The 18863-nt window shown below is 42.7% G+C and overlaps 1 protein-coding gene across 4 annotated transcripts in view; it reads left to right on the top strand.

Annotated features, from left to right (window-relative positions):
- LOC125466604 (Golgi integral membrane protein 4-like) overlaps nt 1-18863 on the top strand; it is a 78835-nt gene that overhangs the window by 39916 nt on the left and 20056 nt on the right. For 2 of the 4 annotated variants that reach the window (XM_059655588.1, XM_059655586.1), the window contains 6 exons: nt 3192-3245; nt 5778-5928; nt 6952-7034; nt 12271-12432; nt 13933-14154; nt 16609-16659. In XM_059655588.1, the coding sequence (XP_059511571.1) occupies nt 3192-3245; nt 5778-5928; nt 6952-7034; nt 12271-12432; nt 13933-14154; nt 16609-16659 (723 nt within the window). The remainder of the gene's footprint in view (nt 1-3191; nt 3246-5777; nt 5929-6951; nt 7035-12270; nt 12433-13932; nt 14155-16608; nt 16660-18863) is intronic. The other 2 variants (XM_059655587.1, XM_059655589.1) reach the window with 2 other exon arrangements.

Below are 18863 nucleotides of genomic sequence, written 5' to 3'. Positions count from 1 at the left end.
TAGACCATTTTCACAATGTGACCATCTCTCTGAATAAAGTGCCAAACCTTAAAATTAGAACCAGGCCTTCTAGGGTTGAATTTAGGAAGCACTTGCTCTCATAAATAATTGTGGATATTAACCCCGGTAAATCTGGTAAGAGTGGAGAATCAGTTAAAAATTGAAAAACTGAGATTGACAGATTTTCGTTCAGTTCGGCTGATACTGCGGGGTGAGTTAGGTGCCTTCTTTATAACCTGCTTGGGCTGGACACAACAAAAATGTAATGATCTTTCTAGTACCCAGCTTTAGTTTACTCCAGTTAAAATGTAGTTCACCAGAAACATTAAGGAGCTCATTACAAGGTTTCTTCTCGAGTAAGAAAGAAAATTTATTATTTATTAATGCCAAGAAAAATAATAAAGACCTAACAAACAAATCTAAGTACACAATTAGAAAGTGATTGGTGTCCAATTCAAAAGGGAAGATAAAAGAATATGCAGCTGAAAGTCATCGGGGTATCCTGAAGGTGTAAGTCATTAACCTGAGACCATGGCAGCTGAGCACTATCTAAGTCATCAGTAGATATGAAAATTGCAGATATCTTTGAGTTCTTGATATTCAGATATTTAATCAAATTGTTATCAATGGTGCATTGTCCTCCTGATCAGGAGCAAAGAGAGAACGTCTTACACTTCCATTTCCCATGTGTTGCTAAAGCAATTGTTTGAAATAGCTCATTAGTATATTCCCATGTCTGGATTTATTGTATTCAACCTAAATAATTGCAGGTGAGTCTTTCATCTCCAACACATGAAACTGATCATAGAAGTGCAAATTGAAAACAGGTGATGAGAGTTTCTTCACACCTGACTTATTTCAATCATTTTTAATAAGTGTTAATTTCAGTTCATGTTGTATTGTTTATTCCACTATTGATTTCCTGGAGTTTGGCTCAACCTCTGTTCACTTTTAATTCACTGACACTTGTTTCCAAAACCATTTCAGTCTGCAAAGTGCCAGGTATTAAAAACAGATGTTGAAAAATGAAAATTAAGTGTCCATATTTCATCACTATTGTGGCAATATTGTTAAGAAATAAAGAACCAAAGCAGGTAGATTGCATTGAAGTAGCCATGTTTATCATGATCTAAGGCTGCACTGTCAAAGATGTTACTATCCGTTCCATTCTGTTGCCTCAACCTGGACTTTGATTACTCCAGAATGGAATTTAAACTTCAAATGGGATTATGACAAACTGTGCCTGAGATTATACTCTTGTCTTCAACCAGTTGAAAATTAACTTCAGATTTCCATAGATCAAGCTTTTAAGGTTTGGAGATCAGACAAGGGAGAATGGGGGCCTTCAAGTAATATTCTGTTTGGCACGGAGTTTGGAACAATTGGGTTCATGTGATGACACAGTCGTTGAAATGATGAGCTTTACACTGTCGATCATGGATAGTTTTCCCTTCTGTGTAACTGTATCTTGCTCGTTTTGAAAAATAAAAGCAGTGTGAGGCTGTAAGGAAGATCTGGATTGAGCTGAGGCTGTGCATAGGCGGGGAAGGGGAACAGGTGGATGTGACTTTATACAAAGGATTTTATGCATGGTGTAATGTATGGTGTCCAGTGCAGCTATATATAAAACATTAGCAAAAAGTAGATAAACATTCTGTTTGTAAAGTTAATTAATTGTACATAAATAATTGAGGATTTGATGAAATCAACCTGACAATGTACGATAAATGAACTTTATTACAAAATGCAGAGTGCAATAAACTTTTCATTTCTAGCCTGTAAATTAACGAAAGCCATAATGTAATTATTCATGTGCTGAAATGATAATTCTGTTATCTTCTTATTATTATATATTTATTTTAATAATTGTCTACAACTGTCCTGAATTGCTATTTGTTTTATTTAGATTGCAGTCACAATTCTTCGCCTGACATCACGATTGTTTTTTCATAACCCAATTATCTATCCATCAAGCTATCAGAAAGGGATGCTGCAGGTGTAGCAGCAAGCGAGAAGATACTGGTGATGTTGGAAAGGATAGAAATATAGAGAAGTTCCTTAGAAGATTGGTACCAGTCCAAGTAGATTCGTCGCATGGTCCAGACGAGTTGCACACGAGGTGTCTGAGGGCAGTACAGATAGAAATAGTGGAGATTCTGGCCACAAATCTCTAATCGTCCCTAGGTACGGAGCTAGTGTGAGAGAACTTGAGGATTGTAAACATTATACCATCCCAACTGAGAACTGGGGAAGAGGAATAAACCCAATCTAATGTTAATGTTTAGAAAACATTTGGAGACAGCAATTCTGAAGAAAATTAATTTAATTGTTGTGAGGTGATAAACGAAAGTCCATAATGATTTATAGTCAGATTGTTTTTGATGAATTTGATCATTATTTTGAGTAACATGATTAATGCTGTTGATTTTGTAGAAATAAGTTTTCAAAAGAAGTTTGGTACAATCCAACCTGTTAGGAAAATTAAATGTACTCTAATGGAAATGGATACGTTAATGCTGATTAAAATACATAATGATTTAATTCTGGCCTTAGCAGAGGCAAGAGACCCTCAGAAGAGAACAATGGAAGAAGTGTATTCAGAACCAGTCTTCTCTCCAGTGGAATGTAAATCGGAGTTTGATGGAACTTCTAAGGGCTTGACGTTAGTGAGTCTTGAATCAAGTGGAGTCAAAGAAGCAGCAGACTCAGTAAGGACAGTGTAGCATTGTAGAGCAAAGCCTAGAGTGCAGACTAAACACCCAGACCTTGTGCTAGGCCGATCGGTGGGGAAGAGCAACAACACTTTGAATCTGAGGTCACAAGTCGAACTATGGACGCAACTCAAACCATGTGGAATCGAACTGGCAAAAGGCCAATTGTCACTGGAAAGTCTATAATCCTCATCATTGGTTTTATTTTAGAACTAGATTGACCAGATTTGAAAGATCGGTTGTGGAGGAAGTGCCTCTGTATTGCTTGGCATGTGCTTATTGCTGCTGTCTCTGGAAAAGCTAGGAGCTCCAAGGAACATCATTAGAAGAAATAGTTGGCAGGGAAATAGGAAGACATGAAGAAAATTGAACTAGCTAGATTACTGTTCGAAAAACTTGTACAGACTCGATGGACCAAATGGTCATCTTCTGTGTTGTATTATTTGCTGATTCTGTAAGTGCTGTTCAATTCTCTTGCAGCAAGATGCCATGAACCGGTATGGTGCCTTAACTTCCCAGCATAAGATACTGAGGGTAAGTGACACCGTAGCTAATGGATCTGTTGACAAACCTGCATTTCTTCTCAAACAACAAACCCTGTGGGACTTTGGAGGATGTGTTACTGCCAGTAAGGTTGGTTGCGTCGAGCCTCCACATCGAAGGTTCGGCTAACGTATATTAATGTGTGGAAAGCAGTGTGAAGAGCCACACAGTCCCACGCTAATTCTCACCATGTCATGCTGTGCTGAGAAAGAAGGTCCTTCATGGACTCCAGACAGTCCTGCAGCAATTGCCTGGACCCAATGCTTTACAAAGCTCCTGTCCTCTTTTTGTAGTGGCTATAGCATTTTTGTTCCACATTACCTACTGTCAGTGTTAGCTGGAGCAGGGATGACTCTGTGGGATAGCTAGAGGTAATTTATAGCGATAATTGAACACATGTCTTGTTTCCACCAGAAAGCCTTCTGTTCTGAATCTTACTCATCTGTTTGGATTTTGTTTCATGCCGCTTGTCACTTTGTTGCTCATAAGAACAGGAGCAGCAGTAGGCCATCTGTGCCTGCTCCCCATTCAGTAAGATCATGGCTTATTCTGAGATTATGCCCTCTGGTGCTAAACTGTCCGAGATGGGGAAACACCTTTCGATACCTACCCTGTCAACTGCTGCAAGAAGCTTGTATGTTTTAATAAGGTCACTCCTCATTCTTCTGAACTCCAATGAGTACGGATCCAATCTCTCCTCATAAGATGATCCTGCCACCCCTGCTATCCGCCTAGTGATGGTGCCATTGGTCTGCCTCCAATGCTACTATATCCTTCCCTAGATAACGGGACCAAAACTGTTCAGTTTTATGAAAAGAACAAGTTCATTTTGAATGGAAAAAGTTAACTTATCAACAGTCTTGTACAGCTTTAGTCATGTGATCAGGCTGATATGAAGTTGTAGTTTTCTCTAGTCGCTGCATTGACATCAATTCTCTCAGATTCTGCCTTTGGAAGTACGTGAATGACTGGCTATCAGGGATGTTGAGGGGATGTTGTTTTGTCCCTTAAATTATTAATATTTCACCTCAGATCATTTTTCCACAAACCTCATAATTGGTCAATGTAATTATCAGTACATTTTAGTTGAATGTCGAGTTGCCAGTGTTGGACTGGGGTGGACAAGGTCAAAGATCACATGACAGCAAATTATAGAGCAAAAGGTTTATTTGAAATGACAAGCTTTCGGAGTGCCGGTCCTTTGTCAGCTGACTTACCGACGTTGTCCTTTCAGATAACGTTTTTTACCTATATTCTACCTTTAGCTACCTAAATTTGCACAGCCATGTTCAGTTTTGTCCTTGAGATATTAAGATTAGAATTTTTATTTTATGCTTATTTTACCTGACTCAGTGTTCTTCCAAAATAACAGAAGTATATTAGTACGTTTTAAACTAAATGCTATTTGACAATGCAACTCAGCCTTAATTTTTAAAAACTGATTTAATGTTTAATAATACTACTCAATTAAAGTTAAATTGAGGCACATTATTTTGTCAATCATACACTTCTGACTGATTCCTAATTATTAAATAAACCTATGCATAAAGAGTTATAAAATGGCTTCAAATTGGCAGTGTTATCACAAAGTGGCACTTTCTCAAAGATGGATATTACTGGTTCCTTTCCCTTATTAAATTTAGCAAAATACTTGCTTTCTTAAGAGCCTCAATGAATACCAGATTAACCTAATCTTAATTTATAATCCAAAACCCAGCATTACTTGGACAGCTTTCCCTTCAGTCCATACAACACAACCTTATCCAAATGGCCATTCATGGTGTGTGAGACGAGATAGTGAAGCTTTGGACTGCTTGACCTTCCAGACCAGCCTTGCCCTGTTCTCACAAGCCCCCACATGCAGTCAGTGTCCGACAAAGGTCCTTGGAACCTTGTTCAGGAGTTGGAAACTTCTCTATTATTTTCCCCTTCCTGAACAAGATCGTTGAACATGGCATTTGCTGGGGAGACTGCCCACATCCATTCATTCCAGTTTCCGATACACTGTTCTACTCCCTGGGCTAAAGGTGTTTTTTTCTAATTCACTTGTGGGACATAGATGTGTCTGGCTGGCTAGCATTTATTGCCCGTCCCTAATAGCGATTCATATGACTGAATGGCTTTCTAGGCAATTTCACAGGGCAGTTGAGAGTCAACCACTTTGCTGTGGGTCTGGAGTCACATGTAGGCCAGACCGGCAGAGAATGGCAGATTTCCTTGCCTGAATAACAAATGGCTTTTTCTGACAACCATTTCATGATCATCAGTAGATTCTTAATTCCAGGTATCTTTCATTGAATATAAATTCTATCTGCCACGGCAGGATTCAAACCTGGGTCCCCAGAGTATTAGCTGATTTTCTGGATTAATGGTCTAGCGATAACACTACTAGGCCATCACCTCCCCTACATTGTATTAAGCTGGGGTTGGTTTGGGGTGAAGGTGCTGCTGTTGATGCTCAGGGCTGTTGGAGTGAAATGTTTATACCAATCCTGGAGCTGACCCTGACTACTGCTTTTACAGAACCAGCACGATGAAATAAAAAAACAGCTTTTGGATCTGCAGCTTCAGCACAACAGCCTTCGGCTAGAGCACAGGAAAGCAGCAGAGACGCACAACCAGCGCTACCTGCAGCTTAATCAACAGAAAGACCTAGAAATCAGCACCTTACAAGGTGTGTGGAAAGCATCTGACTCACCTCGGCTCTTGGGGGCCCTCTGACCTCAGAGCTCTGCATGTATCTGTCGAATAAATTATTGTACTATAACATAATGCTTCTGCCTGATTGTGTGATTTCTGTCTCTTTCATTCCCCTTTACTTCATCTTTCATGTTCTCTCCCTCTCTAGTCACATAGAGGGTCTTTAATACAGCAAACTGATCATGAACAGGATTTGTAACTTGAACAAAAACATACTGAAGTACCCTTCTATAGGAGCTGCTGGAAGAGAATGCGAATCGATTCATGAAAATGTCGTCCTTTCGAGCACTTTTGTGTCATCTGCTGTAAGCCTGAAAAAGCAATGCTGATTGTGATCATCCATTGAACTTAAAAACTTGGCAAAACCTGGTCAGAATGCTATATCTGGTAGAATCTTCCTCAGGGGACGTAGGTAGCAGGAGGAAAGCTCCAAAACGAGGACAGATTTTTAAATGAAGATCTTGTGTTTTTGATTTTGGAATAGGACACAAAGTCTTCATCACACAACTTGTCCTCGTTTTGGAGCTTCTCTCCTGCTGCCTAATTCCTCCGAGGAAGGTTCTACCAGATATAGCTTCGTGACGAGGTTTTGCCAAGTCTTTGATTTTGGAATAAAATCAAAAAAACATTGAGCACTTGCTTTACTGTTTGCACTTAAATGGAGCTGACTTACTTGTGTTTAAACATACCTGTTTCAGCAAAGTCCAGTGCACGAAACTGGAGTGTATTTGAACTATTAGAATTTGAGAGTGACTTTGTCATTTCTGTTTTTTAAGCCAGAATATGAAGCAAGGGGAAGGAATCTGATTTGCTGTCTCAGCTTACTTTTCTCTCTTTTTCTCAAACACGTACCACCTCCAGCTCTGCCTGCCAACCCCATGTGATTTCTGGCTTTGTTACCTGAGCTGTTCTCTCTCTCTTTACTTTTGCTGTCTTTTTGCTTCTTGCTACAGATTCCTCATTGACCAGAGTTTCATTTCCTTTCCTTTTCTTCCAGATAGCATCAACAAGCTCAAACATGAGAGCAAACAACTGCGGAGGGCCCATCAGGACATGCATGAACAACTCACCAAGGCACAGGTAAAGGGGCGATGAATGAGTGGCATTTGTTCCCCTGGAGAATTGCATTTTCCCCCTTCCCACCCAACACTGAGGTTCTCACACTTTGTTTTCATGAGCTCCTTTCATAGATTCATCAACACAGTTGCATAACTCAGTGTAATTATAGTTTGAAGGTTTTATTTCCAGATCTATTACAGCTACTGCAGTCCAGGATACTTCAGCAATCTTCTCACTTCACCCTGCTCCCTTTTTAATTCACCCATTCAATGTGGGCATCAAGGCCAGAATTTATTGCCCTTACCTCGTTGTTCTTAAAATGGTGATAGCTGCCTTCTTGAACTATGCGGTTCATGTGTTGTATGTAAACCCACAATGGTGTTAGGGAGGGATTTCCTGTGTTATGTCCCAGCAACACTAGAGGACCAATGATATATTTCCGAGTCAGCATGGTGAGCAGCTTCAAGGGAATCTTGTTAGGCATCTCCAACTTCATGATGGAAGTGGACGTGGGATTGGAAGGTGCTGTCTAAGGATCTTTTGGTGAATTTCTCCTGCACACTTACCAGGATTCCCTGGCTGGGAAGATCTTTGGAATGACTCCCACATTTTTTTTTGCTGGAAGTTTGGTAAAGCGGGAGCAGATTTGAAGAATTTCTCAGAAACTACGTTTGGCTCCTCCCCTCACCCCTTGCTAAATTAACTTTTGCCCTTATGAATTGATTCAGATTATTAGCCCTGAGCATGTTTTGGCTCTGGGCCATGAAATGTCCCCACTCAGTTGTTTGGGTGGATGAACATGAGCAAGAGCCCCAAAACTGACTTTTGTGAAGCTCTCGCTGTTCCAGCCTGATATTTGCCCTATTATCCCAGCAGACTGAATTTCTTTTTCATAGTGTTCCATTTGGCCACTTGCCCAGTGCTCTTTGAAAATTCCCAGTTTTGAACATTAACCACATACTCCCATCACCAACCCTGAAGGCTATGTCCTCCAATAATTCAACCTGGTATGGCAGATCCTCTGCCTCCTCAAATCATTCTGACAGTAAAGGATTGTTACAAAATCCCAAATGTTCCATTGGTATCCTCTTTAAGCACCAAAAAACTGCTGTCATTGCCTCATCTATCCCATACGTGACTCCAGCCCCAGACAGAAGTTTGCCTGCCTTGTCTAAGTTTTTTTTTCTTCTCTTACCTCCAGTTGACAGTCCATGCTGTCGGTCCATTCCGACCAGGGTCCAACCAATTGACCATGCCAAGTTTGGTTTTTTGTGTGCTGGTCCTGATGACAGCAATTCAAAAGGCTTTGACTTCATGTCTCTATTTAGCAATCACCAAATACAGAATACATTTGGTCCAAGACTAGGAATCTGTCGGTGTGGCACAGTGCGTTAGTTAACAATGCTGCCTCTCGGCACCAGGGACTCAAGTTCAGCTCCACTCTCAGGAGACTGTCTGTGGAGTTGGCACATTCTCCCTCTGTCTGTGTGGGCTTCTTCTGAATGCTTCGGTTTCCTCCCACAGTCTAATTGGGCAGATTAGCCATGCTAAATTGCCTGTACTGTCTAGGAATGTGCAGGCTAGGTGGTTTAGCCATGGGAAATGCAGGGTTACAGGGGTAGGGTAAGGAGGTGGGTCAGGGTGGGATGCTCTCTGGAGGGTCAGTGTGGACTCAATGGGCTGAATGACCTGCTTCCACACTGTAGGGATTCTAGGAGTTGAAAAGCCCTAATTTTACACCAATGGAAGGGAAGATTGTGGGAGGGAAATGTTGAACTTTACATGAATCTTGCACCTCAGCACTGCTCCATCATATTACAGATTCCAGTGTTGTAGAGATTGGGGTCTGTTAAGAAACAGGGTGACTTTGCACTATAGATAACAAGGTGTAGAGCTGAATGAACACAGCAGGCCGAGAGGGAAGGCTGTATTTTCGGACCTAGACTCTTCATCAGAAAAGGGTCTAAGGCCCGAAACATCAGCTTTCCTGAAACTAAAATGCTGCTTGGCTTGCTATGTTCATCTAGCTCTACACCTTGTTAACTCGGATTCTCCAGCATCTGCAGTTCCTATATTCTCTGACTTTGCACTATGTTCTCGAATGATGAATAGGTCAAAGGTTTGCAGTATAATGTGATGTTGCAGCACAGGATTACTATTAGAGTCCCTACAGTGTGGAAACAGGCCTGTGGCCAAACAAGCACACACCAACCCTCAGAGAATCCCACCCAGACCCATCCCCCAATAACCCACCTAATCTGCACATCCCTGGACACCGTGGACAATTTAGCATGGCCAATCCACCTCACCTGCACATCCTTGGACTGTAGGAGGAAAGCGGAGCACCCAGAGGAAACCCATCCAGGCACGGGGAGAATGCGTAAAATCCACACAGTCAATCATCCGAGGCTGGAATTGGGTGCCAGGTCCCTGGCGCTGTGAGGCAGCAGTGCTAACCACTGAGCCACCGTGCCACCCTGTTCTGGTGGAATGTTGTGATGTAATTGCAATTTCACTATAGTTCCACTGTGGTGTTGCAATGCATGGCTGTAGATCTGATGCAGTGTTGCAATGCATGGCTGTGGTTTCGGTGCGATGGCTGTGGTACATGGCTGTTGTGCAATGTTGCATTGCAAAGTTATGTTTTTGGCACAGCTTTGGGATGCGTGGCGGTGGTCTGGCACAGTGTTGTGGTTCTGGTGCGATGCATGACTGTGATTCCAAGGCAGACTGTAGTTCTGGTTCAGTGTTGCAGTTTCAGTGCAGTGTTATGATGCAGGGTCACAGTTGCAACATGTGGTTGCTGTGCAGGTCTGACATTGAGCTTTTGGATTGCAGTAAGAGTATTTGGATTCTGTTCAAAACTTCAGATAAGAAAATGTTGGTTAAAGATCAACTTTATTGGCCAAAAGGACAATCAATAATTTAGAATGTAAAATTACAAGATTTATCCATTAACAAAGTTTAATATGACTAATTGAAGTATGGTTTGTTAAACAAGTCTAACACATGAAGGGTCTAGGCCCGAAACGTCAGCTTTTGTGCTCCTGAGATGCTGCTTGGCCTGCTGTGCTCATCCAGCCTCACATTTTATTATCTTGGATTCTCCAGCATCTGCAGTTCCCGTTATCTCTCTCCAACACAGGTTGGTCCATCTTTCTATGGATCTCAAGACTTCTGTGGTCTTCACTTGACCAATGACATTCTTCAAGATTTTAATTTGATCAACCTAACTCTGACATAGAAACAAAATCCCTTAGCAGCTTCAACTCTCATTTCCCAGTCTTCCTTGGCTACTGTCGCTGCACGTTTCTCAGAAACTTGTTGAGTGCCTCTCGTTATCTCTCTTGCTGTATGTATCATCGTCTCACACTATCTGTCTCTCATTGTAAACTTCACAAATGCTGCTGATTGATTGATTAGATTAAATTCCCTACAGTGTAGAAACCGGCCCTTTGGCCCAACAAGTCAACATCGCCCCTTGAAGCATCCCACCCAGACCCATCCTCCATAACCCACACACCCCTGAACACTACAGGCAATTTAGCATGGCCAATCCAACTAGCCTGCACATCTTTGGACTGTGGGAGGAAACCGGAGCACCCGGAGGAAACTCAAGCAGACACGGGGAGAATGTGCAAACTCCACACAGACAGTCGCCTGAGTCTGGAATCGAACCCGGGTCCTTGGTACTGTGAGGCTGCAGTGCTAACCACTGACCCACTGCGCCTTTCTATTGAAAGCAACTTGTAAATGAAGCCTGTGATAATGGGAACTGCAGATGCTGGAGAATTCCAAGATAATGAAATGTGAGGCTGGATGAACACAGCAGGCCCAGCAGCATCTCAGGAGCACAAAAGCTGACGTTTTGGGCCTAGACCCTTCATCCAGCCTCACATTTCATTATCTTGGATTCTCCAGCATCTGCAGTTCCCATTATCACTGATACAATTTTAACCTCACTGCGAAGCCTCTTCCAGGGATGCCTAACCTGAAGAAGTTACCCTCCTCCCTCCAGACCAACCTCAGGGAATCTCTCTCCCATTGCAACTCTCTTGTTCTCTCCATCTTCGGTCCGCCTCCCCCTCTCTCCCTATTTATTCCAAAACCCTCACCCCATCCCCCTCTCTGATGAAGGGTCTGGGCCCAAAACGTCAGCTTTTGTGCTCCTGAGATGCTGCTGGGCCTGCTGTGTTCATCCAGCCTCACATTTTATTATCTTGTAAATGAAGTCTGTTCACTTTCTCTTAAGGCAATTGTCTTTAGCTGTAATACTGGATTCCTATATTGATCTAGATTTCTTATGGCAACACCCCCCAAACCATGTCAATGTCCCTGGCAAATGCTAATTTCCTAGCAAGTGCTCCACTGCTAACTCATAGCCCTTTCGCCTGGTGACAGCTCATAGCAAGTGTCTTTTTAACAAATTCCATTCCTTTTGACAGATACTTCCCCTTGGCTAGTGCAAAGCCCTCTGGCAGGTGTCCCATTTTTTCCCCTGTTTTGCAGGAAGCTTTTACAACATTTGGCCCAAGCAGTGCATCTGTGGTAAGACAACTAATCATTTTACCTAAGTGTTTATAATAATTCACCAATGGGAAGTATGTTCCTGACATCCTTACAATGATTCAGTCTTAACTTCTACCTGATATCTAACCATTGGGTCATTCTTCTGGCCAAACATGATTCCAGTTTGTACTCTATTTACTAATAATGTTGAACACACTGGAGTACAATTGTGAACTGCATCCAAAATTACAATCCCCTTTCATTCTTGTATTTTTTTTCTCCTTAAAACTGCATTACAGTATTGACACTCAAGACAAATTTAATTTAGCATCTCTTTAACAACATCCCAATAATGCATATGCATTAAGGCTGTCAGTCACTAACCTTGTGTACAGTACACTTCACTGTCTGAAACCTTATTACTTACACAAATGTGCTAATGAGGTGGTGTCTAACACAGTTCAGCAAAGGCTTGCACTGCACTGCTGTTTGGTTGGGAAGAAATAGTCAGTGTCCCTTTCTAATGTAGTTTTGTTCAGCCCGTGATGACCTGGTGATCTGGCTTGGAAAGACAGGTGGATCCTACTATGACTGTCCCTGAGCTCATTTGCTCCATTCAGATCCCTGTTGTTATCCACTGGTGAATACTGGTCTTGAGCCTGGCTGTGTGCCAGCCTTTGCCTCAACCCCTTGTCGCACCATCTTCGTCAGGTACTGACTGTTCTTTTGCGATTGATTGCTTCTGCAGGCCCAGGTGGAAGAGTACAGGCAGCTGAAGGAAGCTCTCCATGCAATGCCAAGCTTCAAAAACCCTGGACTAAATCCAGGCATTCTGCAGGAACATAGTCAGGCACGACAAGAACATCCCCGGGGTCCTGACAGAAACCAGTCACAGGTCGCTGAACAGAAGGTACAGCTAATTTAAGTCAAAATCTTCCATAGAATTTCTCTTCAAGGTTGCCAAGAAACATAAATGTTAAGGACAGTTCAAAGCTTTAAGCTATCTTTATTACTGTTGTCAAGACTGGGATCCTTCTCAGTTCCACAGCTGATAAAATTGGGAACTGCACTGTTTGAAATATTTTTGGGTAAGATCAGCAAACTCTATTATCAAGAAAGACTGGATGGGAGAATCGGACAAATGCTGTTTTGTTTGAGGATAAATTCTCAGATTTTCCAGAAGTTTGTCCTGCTCAGTGTTTGCCATAAGGAGTGGATTGGCCTGGATTTGATGTGCCGCCTGCCACCCCCATCCCAAGACACACCTCAGTGTGAAGGTGGGACTTGGTCTCCACAAGGACTGTGCGATGGTCACTCTTACCGATACTATCATGGACAGATACAACTGCAGCTGGCAGATTAGTAAGGATAAGGTCAAATGTGTTTATCCCTCTCATTGGTTCCCTCACCATCTGCTGCAGGCCCAGTCCAGCAGTTTTGTCCTTTAGGACCCGACCAGCTCGATCTGTAGTCCTGCTGCCGAGCCACTCTTGGTGGTGGACATTGAAATCCCCCACCCAGAGTACATTTTGTCCCCTTGGCCTCCTCAGTGCGTCCTCTGAGAGTTGCTCAACGTTGAGAAGTACTGATTCATCAGCCGAGGGAGGACAGGATGTGGTAATCAGCAGGAGATTTCTTTGCCCATGTTTAACCTGAAGCCACGAGGACTCCTTGGGGTCCGGAGTCAATGTTAAGGACTCCAAGAGCAACTCCCTCCTGACTGTATACCACTGTGCTGCCCCCTTTGCTGGGTCTGTCCTCCTGATGGGACAGGACATATCCAGGAATGGTGATGGTGGTGTCTGGGATATCATCTGTAAGGTATGATTCTGTGAGTATGACTATGTCAGGCTGTTGCTTGACTAGTCTGTGAGATATCTCTCCCAATTCTGGCACTCGCCCCCAGATGTTAGTGAGGAGGACTTCACAGGGTCGACAGGGCTGTTCCAGCTGTTGTCTTTTCCGGATCCTAGGTTGATGCCAGGCAATCTATTTGATTTCATTTCTTTGTGACTTTGTAGCAGTTTGTACAGCTGAATAGCTGAATGGGCTATTTCAGAGGGCAGCTGAGAGAGAGTCAACCACACTGTTGTGGTTCTGGAGTCACATGTAGGCCAGACCAGGTAAGGATGGCAGGTTTCCTTCCCTGAAAGGCATTAGTGAACCAGATGGGTTTGTCTGACATGTGACAATGGTTTCATGATGAAAAACAGATTCTTAATTCCAGATTTTTTTTTTCATTGGGTTCAAATTTCACCATCTGCTATGGCAGGATTTGAACCCAGGTCCCCAGAGCATTTAGCTGAGTTTCTGGATTAACAGTCCAGCGATAATACCACTGGGCCATCGACCTCCCGCTTCTCGTTTATTCCCATTTTACTGTAATATTCGCTGAGTTTCTGTGTTATAGGAACAGCAGCTGCAAGGCGGGTTGGTGAGCGTGAGGGAACAAACTCTGCCTTCCCAGCGTGATGGCGGGCGGGAAGCGAAGGACCAGTCTAAAGAACCACGGCAGGTTAATGGGGGCTTCAGGAATGCGCCAGCCTGGGATTCAAACAGCCTGCAGATTGAGAGAGCCAATCGCGTGCTACGATTCACCAGAGCAGTGAATAGCCTCCAGCCTGACGGACAGGTGAGAGCTCAGACCTCAATTCAAACAGCGACTGAGAGTCTGCACATTAATGGGGTGGCACGGAGTGCTGTAACTGTCACTGGCTGAAGAGTTGTCGTCAACGGAGGGGTGATGGGCATGTAAGAACTGAGTGGGTAGAATGGTAGCGAGTTAATAAAAATGGGAGAGTGGGTCTAACTGAGCCTTCAGGGACTTTCAAGTTTGCCATTTTGCAGTGGAGTTTTGTACAGGTGGATGACAGAGTGGGGAACAGCATATCTTGAGGGAAGAGAGTGGGGTTGGCGGGAGAGATCTTTGTAATAAGATAAGCCAGATGGGGAGGAGAGGGGTCTGTTCCTCTTTTTTTGAAGCTTGTCTCTGTGATGATGAAACTGTCATCGAATGTCATAAAAAGAAATCTGGTTCACTAATGTCCTTTAGGGAAGGAAATCTACTATTCTTACCCATTCATGCCAACATGTAACTCCAGAACCACAGTGATGTTAAAGACAGAGAAATGTAGAAACAGGAATATGCCATTCAGCCCATTGAACCTGCTGTATAGGTCAGCATAATCATGGCAGATTGTCCATCTTAATGCCATATTTTTCTCTCTAAATCCCTTAATACCTTTCGCGTCTAAAAATCTACTTCTTAAAAATATTCAGTGACTTGGCTGTCTTTTGTGATCGGGAATTTCACATGTTCACTACCCCTTGAGGGAGGAAATTACTTCTCATCTCAGTCCTCAATGCCCTATCCTAAATCCTGCGACACTGACCCTATTCTGGATGTCAGAGACACAGGAGATATCATCCCTGCAAACAGTCTATCCAGCCCTGCTGGAATTTTATATGTTTCAACGATCTCCCTTCTCATTCTCCTAAATGCCAGTGAATACAGGCGCAGTGAACTTAATCTCTCCTAGGATAAATCTGCCATCCCAGGAGACAGTTTGGTAAAGCTTCGCTACTCATGGAGGTAGTGGCCTAGTGATATTTGTGCTAGGCTATTAATCCAGAAACCTTGGTAATAATGTGGTGATCTGGGTTCGAGTTCCACCACAGCCGATGGTGGAATTTGGATTCATTTTTTAAAAATAAAATCTGGAATTAAGAGCCTAATGATAACCACGAAACTGGTGTTGATTGTCAGAAATACCCATCTGGTTCAGCAATGACGTTCAGGGATAGAAATCTGCCAATTTTAGCTGGTGAGGCCTACATGTGATTCCAGACTCTCAGACTCTTAACTGCCTTTTGGCCAATTAGAGATGGCAATTAATGTTGGCCTAGTCCACATCCCATAAATGAATAAAACAAAGCTCCCTCTGTGGCAAGTGTATCTTGCCAAAGAGGCCAAAGCTGCACACACTGTTGTTGATGTGATCTCACCAATGCCCTGTTCAACTGCAGTAAGACATCCTTGCTCATATGCTCAAACCCTCTTGCAATGAAGGTCAACAGACCGATTTGCCTTCCTAACTGCTTGCTGTATGTGCTTGCTTTCAGTGACAAGTGTTCAAGAACATCCTTCTTGCTTCATACATCAACATCTCTCACCATTTAAATAATACTCTGCTTTTTCATTCTGTTTTGCCTACTGAAATACATAACTTTACAATTGTCTGTGCCATAACTGCATCAGGCCTGTAAATACCCACTCGCTCAGCTTGTGTATCACTTTGCAGCCTCACTACATTCTTGGCACCATTCATTGTGCCACATGGTTTTGTGTCCTCTGCAGAACTGTAAATATTTGGTTTCCTCCTTGATGAGGCTTTGTGAGTTTCTGGAGCACAAGCACAGCATTACCTCACTCTGCTATGAATAAGATCCTGTCTGGCAAACAGTTCTCAATCTGTGCCAGTATATTACTCTCAATTTTATGTCCATTAATTTTGCACGCTAATCTCTTAAGTGGAACTTTTTCGAAAGATTTCTGGAAAGCCAAATGCAACACATCATCTTCCCACTCACCAATTTCTCCACCCTTCCCACTGATGAACCATAATAACCCCTGACCTGTATCCACCTAGCTCCATCTCACCTACCTTCCCCCAAGTGCCACCCTCCTTCCTCTACTTTCGGGCTCCCATCCCCTCCCCAGTCCTGAAAAAGGGGTCCAAACTGAACATTGACTTTCCTGCCCCTCTGATGCTGTCTGACCTGCTGTGCTTTTCCAGTTCCGCATTTTTTGACTCTAGCTTCCAGCATCTACTGTCCTTGCTGCCTCCACATCAGGTGGTTCTCTGTTTTCTGCTCTACTTGTCACATCCCTCAAAAAAAAACTACATTATATTTGGCAATCGTGATTTTCTTTCCTAAACTCATCTTGGCTTTCTAATCCTGTTGATATTCTCCAAGTGCCAGTTATCACACCCCTTATGATAGAACCATCATTTTCTCTATTCCTGATCTTAGACCAGCTGGTCAGTAATAATTTATTTTTCCTCTCTCCTTTTGTAAACAGTAGAAGTACGTCTTGCAACCCTCCAAGAATATAGAATCCACAGAACTTTGGAAGGTGATATTGCATTTTCTATTTCCATGGTCTCCTCCTTTTGGAATGTAAATTATCAGATTTTGAGGATTTATCACCCTACATATTTGTAGTGATTATAATGAGGTCAGTGAGGAGGATGTCATAGAATATGAGTTCCCTGATTAACAACCCCAAACGGGGAGCCCTGGCTGACAGATAAAAACAGGAGTATCAGATATCCTGTTCATTCTGAGGGAGCTGGATCGGTGTCAAGGAGTCTCCACAAACAAATAAAGGGTGACTTGGTAACGGGCTACTGGCCTCTGTGGAGTTATTTCAATACCTTTGTTGTTTCCAATGTTTAGATTTAGGATCCAAGTTTTGGATTGGACTACTTCACTTTCTATCCCGATGAAAAGTTCCATTATCTTATTGTCACATTTCCCTCAAGGACCCTGCACAACAAGATTCTAAATTAGCCTCTTCTCAACGCACAATGTCAACTCTTGTATCATCTTTTCCCTAGTTGGTTCATCTGGTCTCAAAAACCAGCTACAAAGTCCAGGAATTCATCTGGCACAGTACTACTTCTAATGAGGTTTGCCCAGTCTACATGTAGACTAAAGTCACCCATGCTATTACTGTAGCACCCTTGTTGCATGTGTCTCTAATTTCCTATTTAATGCCATTCCCTAACTTACCACTACTGTTTGGAGGCCTATGGACTGCTCCCGCTCATGTTTTCCATCCCTTGTTGTTTCTTAGCAGCACCCAGACTAATTGTACACTGACATTTTCTGTACCGTAATCCTTCCTCACTGTGCTACCGATTTTATCTAACAATATCTCATAATGCATTTGGAAGGTCACTTATACATCTTGGTCACTCTGTAGCCTTGTCTCCATAGTGACAATCATGTTGTACCCGTTTATAACTATTTGCATTGTTAATTTATCTACCGTATCTGAAAAAACAGAATATTTGTGCCAATGTAACTTTAGATTTGCGTTTTTGCACATTCCTGTTCATTTTTGCACATTTGTGTTCTAAGCCTCTCTTTGCAGTTTTCCTGTTTTTCCTGTGGCTTCCACTTGTTCTTTCTACTTCCTTGCCTTTGTTACCCTGTTTTGTGTCTCTTCCCTCAGGTTCCCATCCCACTGCGTTGATTCTTAACTGGCCCTTTGAATGTCTTGGTAACCAACTCCATTCAATGATGGGCAAAACTGCTGGGCAGTGATGCTCACGTGAAAGAATAAATTAACTTCTGTCTCGCAGAATCTGGTTTGGTTCAATAAGATCACCAGTCATTCTTTTAAGCTTCAATATGTATAGACCCAACCCACGTAATTTTGCATCAAGTCAACTCCATGATCACCAGTGAACCTTCTCTGAATGGCCACTGGTCCAAGTGATGCCAGTCTCTCCATTGGCGATCTGAGGGAAGGAGGTCATTACAAACTTTGAGTGAGCACAGTGCAGCTGATAGAATGCCAACTGAAAGTCATCATTATTTAATGATACCAAGGAGCAGGAACCTTTGGCTGTCCTGGGGGCACACCCCCTCGTGATCTGTTTACTTCAGTCCCATCTGTTTTCTTCTCTGAAAAGATATATATGATGTGTAAGTGATTAGGGATGATTGGGTGACACAGTTTGGAGCTAGAGGAGCACAGCAGGCCAGGCAGCATCAGAGGAGGATTAAAGTTGATGTTTTGGTTTGGGACCGTTCTTCAGAAAATTTTCTGAAGAAGGGTCCCGACTCAAAATGTCAACCTTCCTGCTCCTCTGATGCTGCCTGGCCTGCTGTGCTCCTCCAGCTCCAAACTGTGTTATCTCAGACACCCAGCATCAGCAGTTCTTGCTATCTCCTAGGGATGAATGGGTGTTTGATCGCTAGGGTACGTGTGGGTTTTTGGAATCTTTGCTCTTTTAAGGTCAGGCTGCTTGTGTCATTTAACGTTGGAGCAAATAAAACTCTGTTTGGTTGAAAGGGAGTCCTCCTTATACTCATGTGCCTTATTTGTGAGTGTAGCTGCTCTCAGAATATTCATTCTGTTATTAAAAGCTGTGTGAGGTTCTGTGGATGGTGTAAAGGGTTTCGAATGGAAAATTATGAGCACTGTAGCGTAGCCTTTACTGTAAACAGCACTCCCTTTTTGGAATAGTGTAGCAATGCTATGCTATTAATGATTAGGTAACTTCAAATCTGGGATCTTCAGAAATTTAAGGAATGTTAGTTTGATCT

The sequence above is a fragment of the Stegostoma tigrinum genome, chromosome 28 (assembly GCF_030684315.1).
Source record: "Stegostoma tigrinum isolate sSteTig4 chromosome 28, sSteTig4.hap1, whole genome shotgun sequence".
NCBI classification, from domain to species: Eukaryota; Metazoa; Chordata; class Chondrichthyes; order Orectolobiformes; family Stegostomatidae; genus Stegostoma; species Stegostoma tigrinum.
Note: the sequence above shows the minus strand (reverse complement) of the source record. Positions and strands in the feature narration are given on the sequence as shown.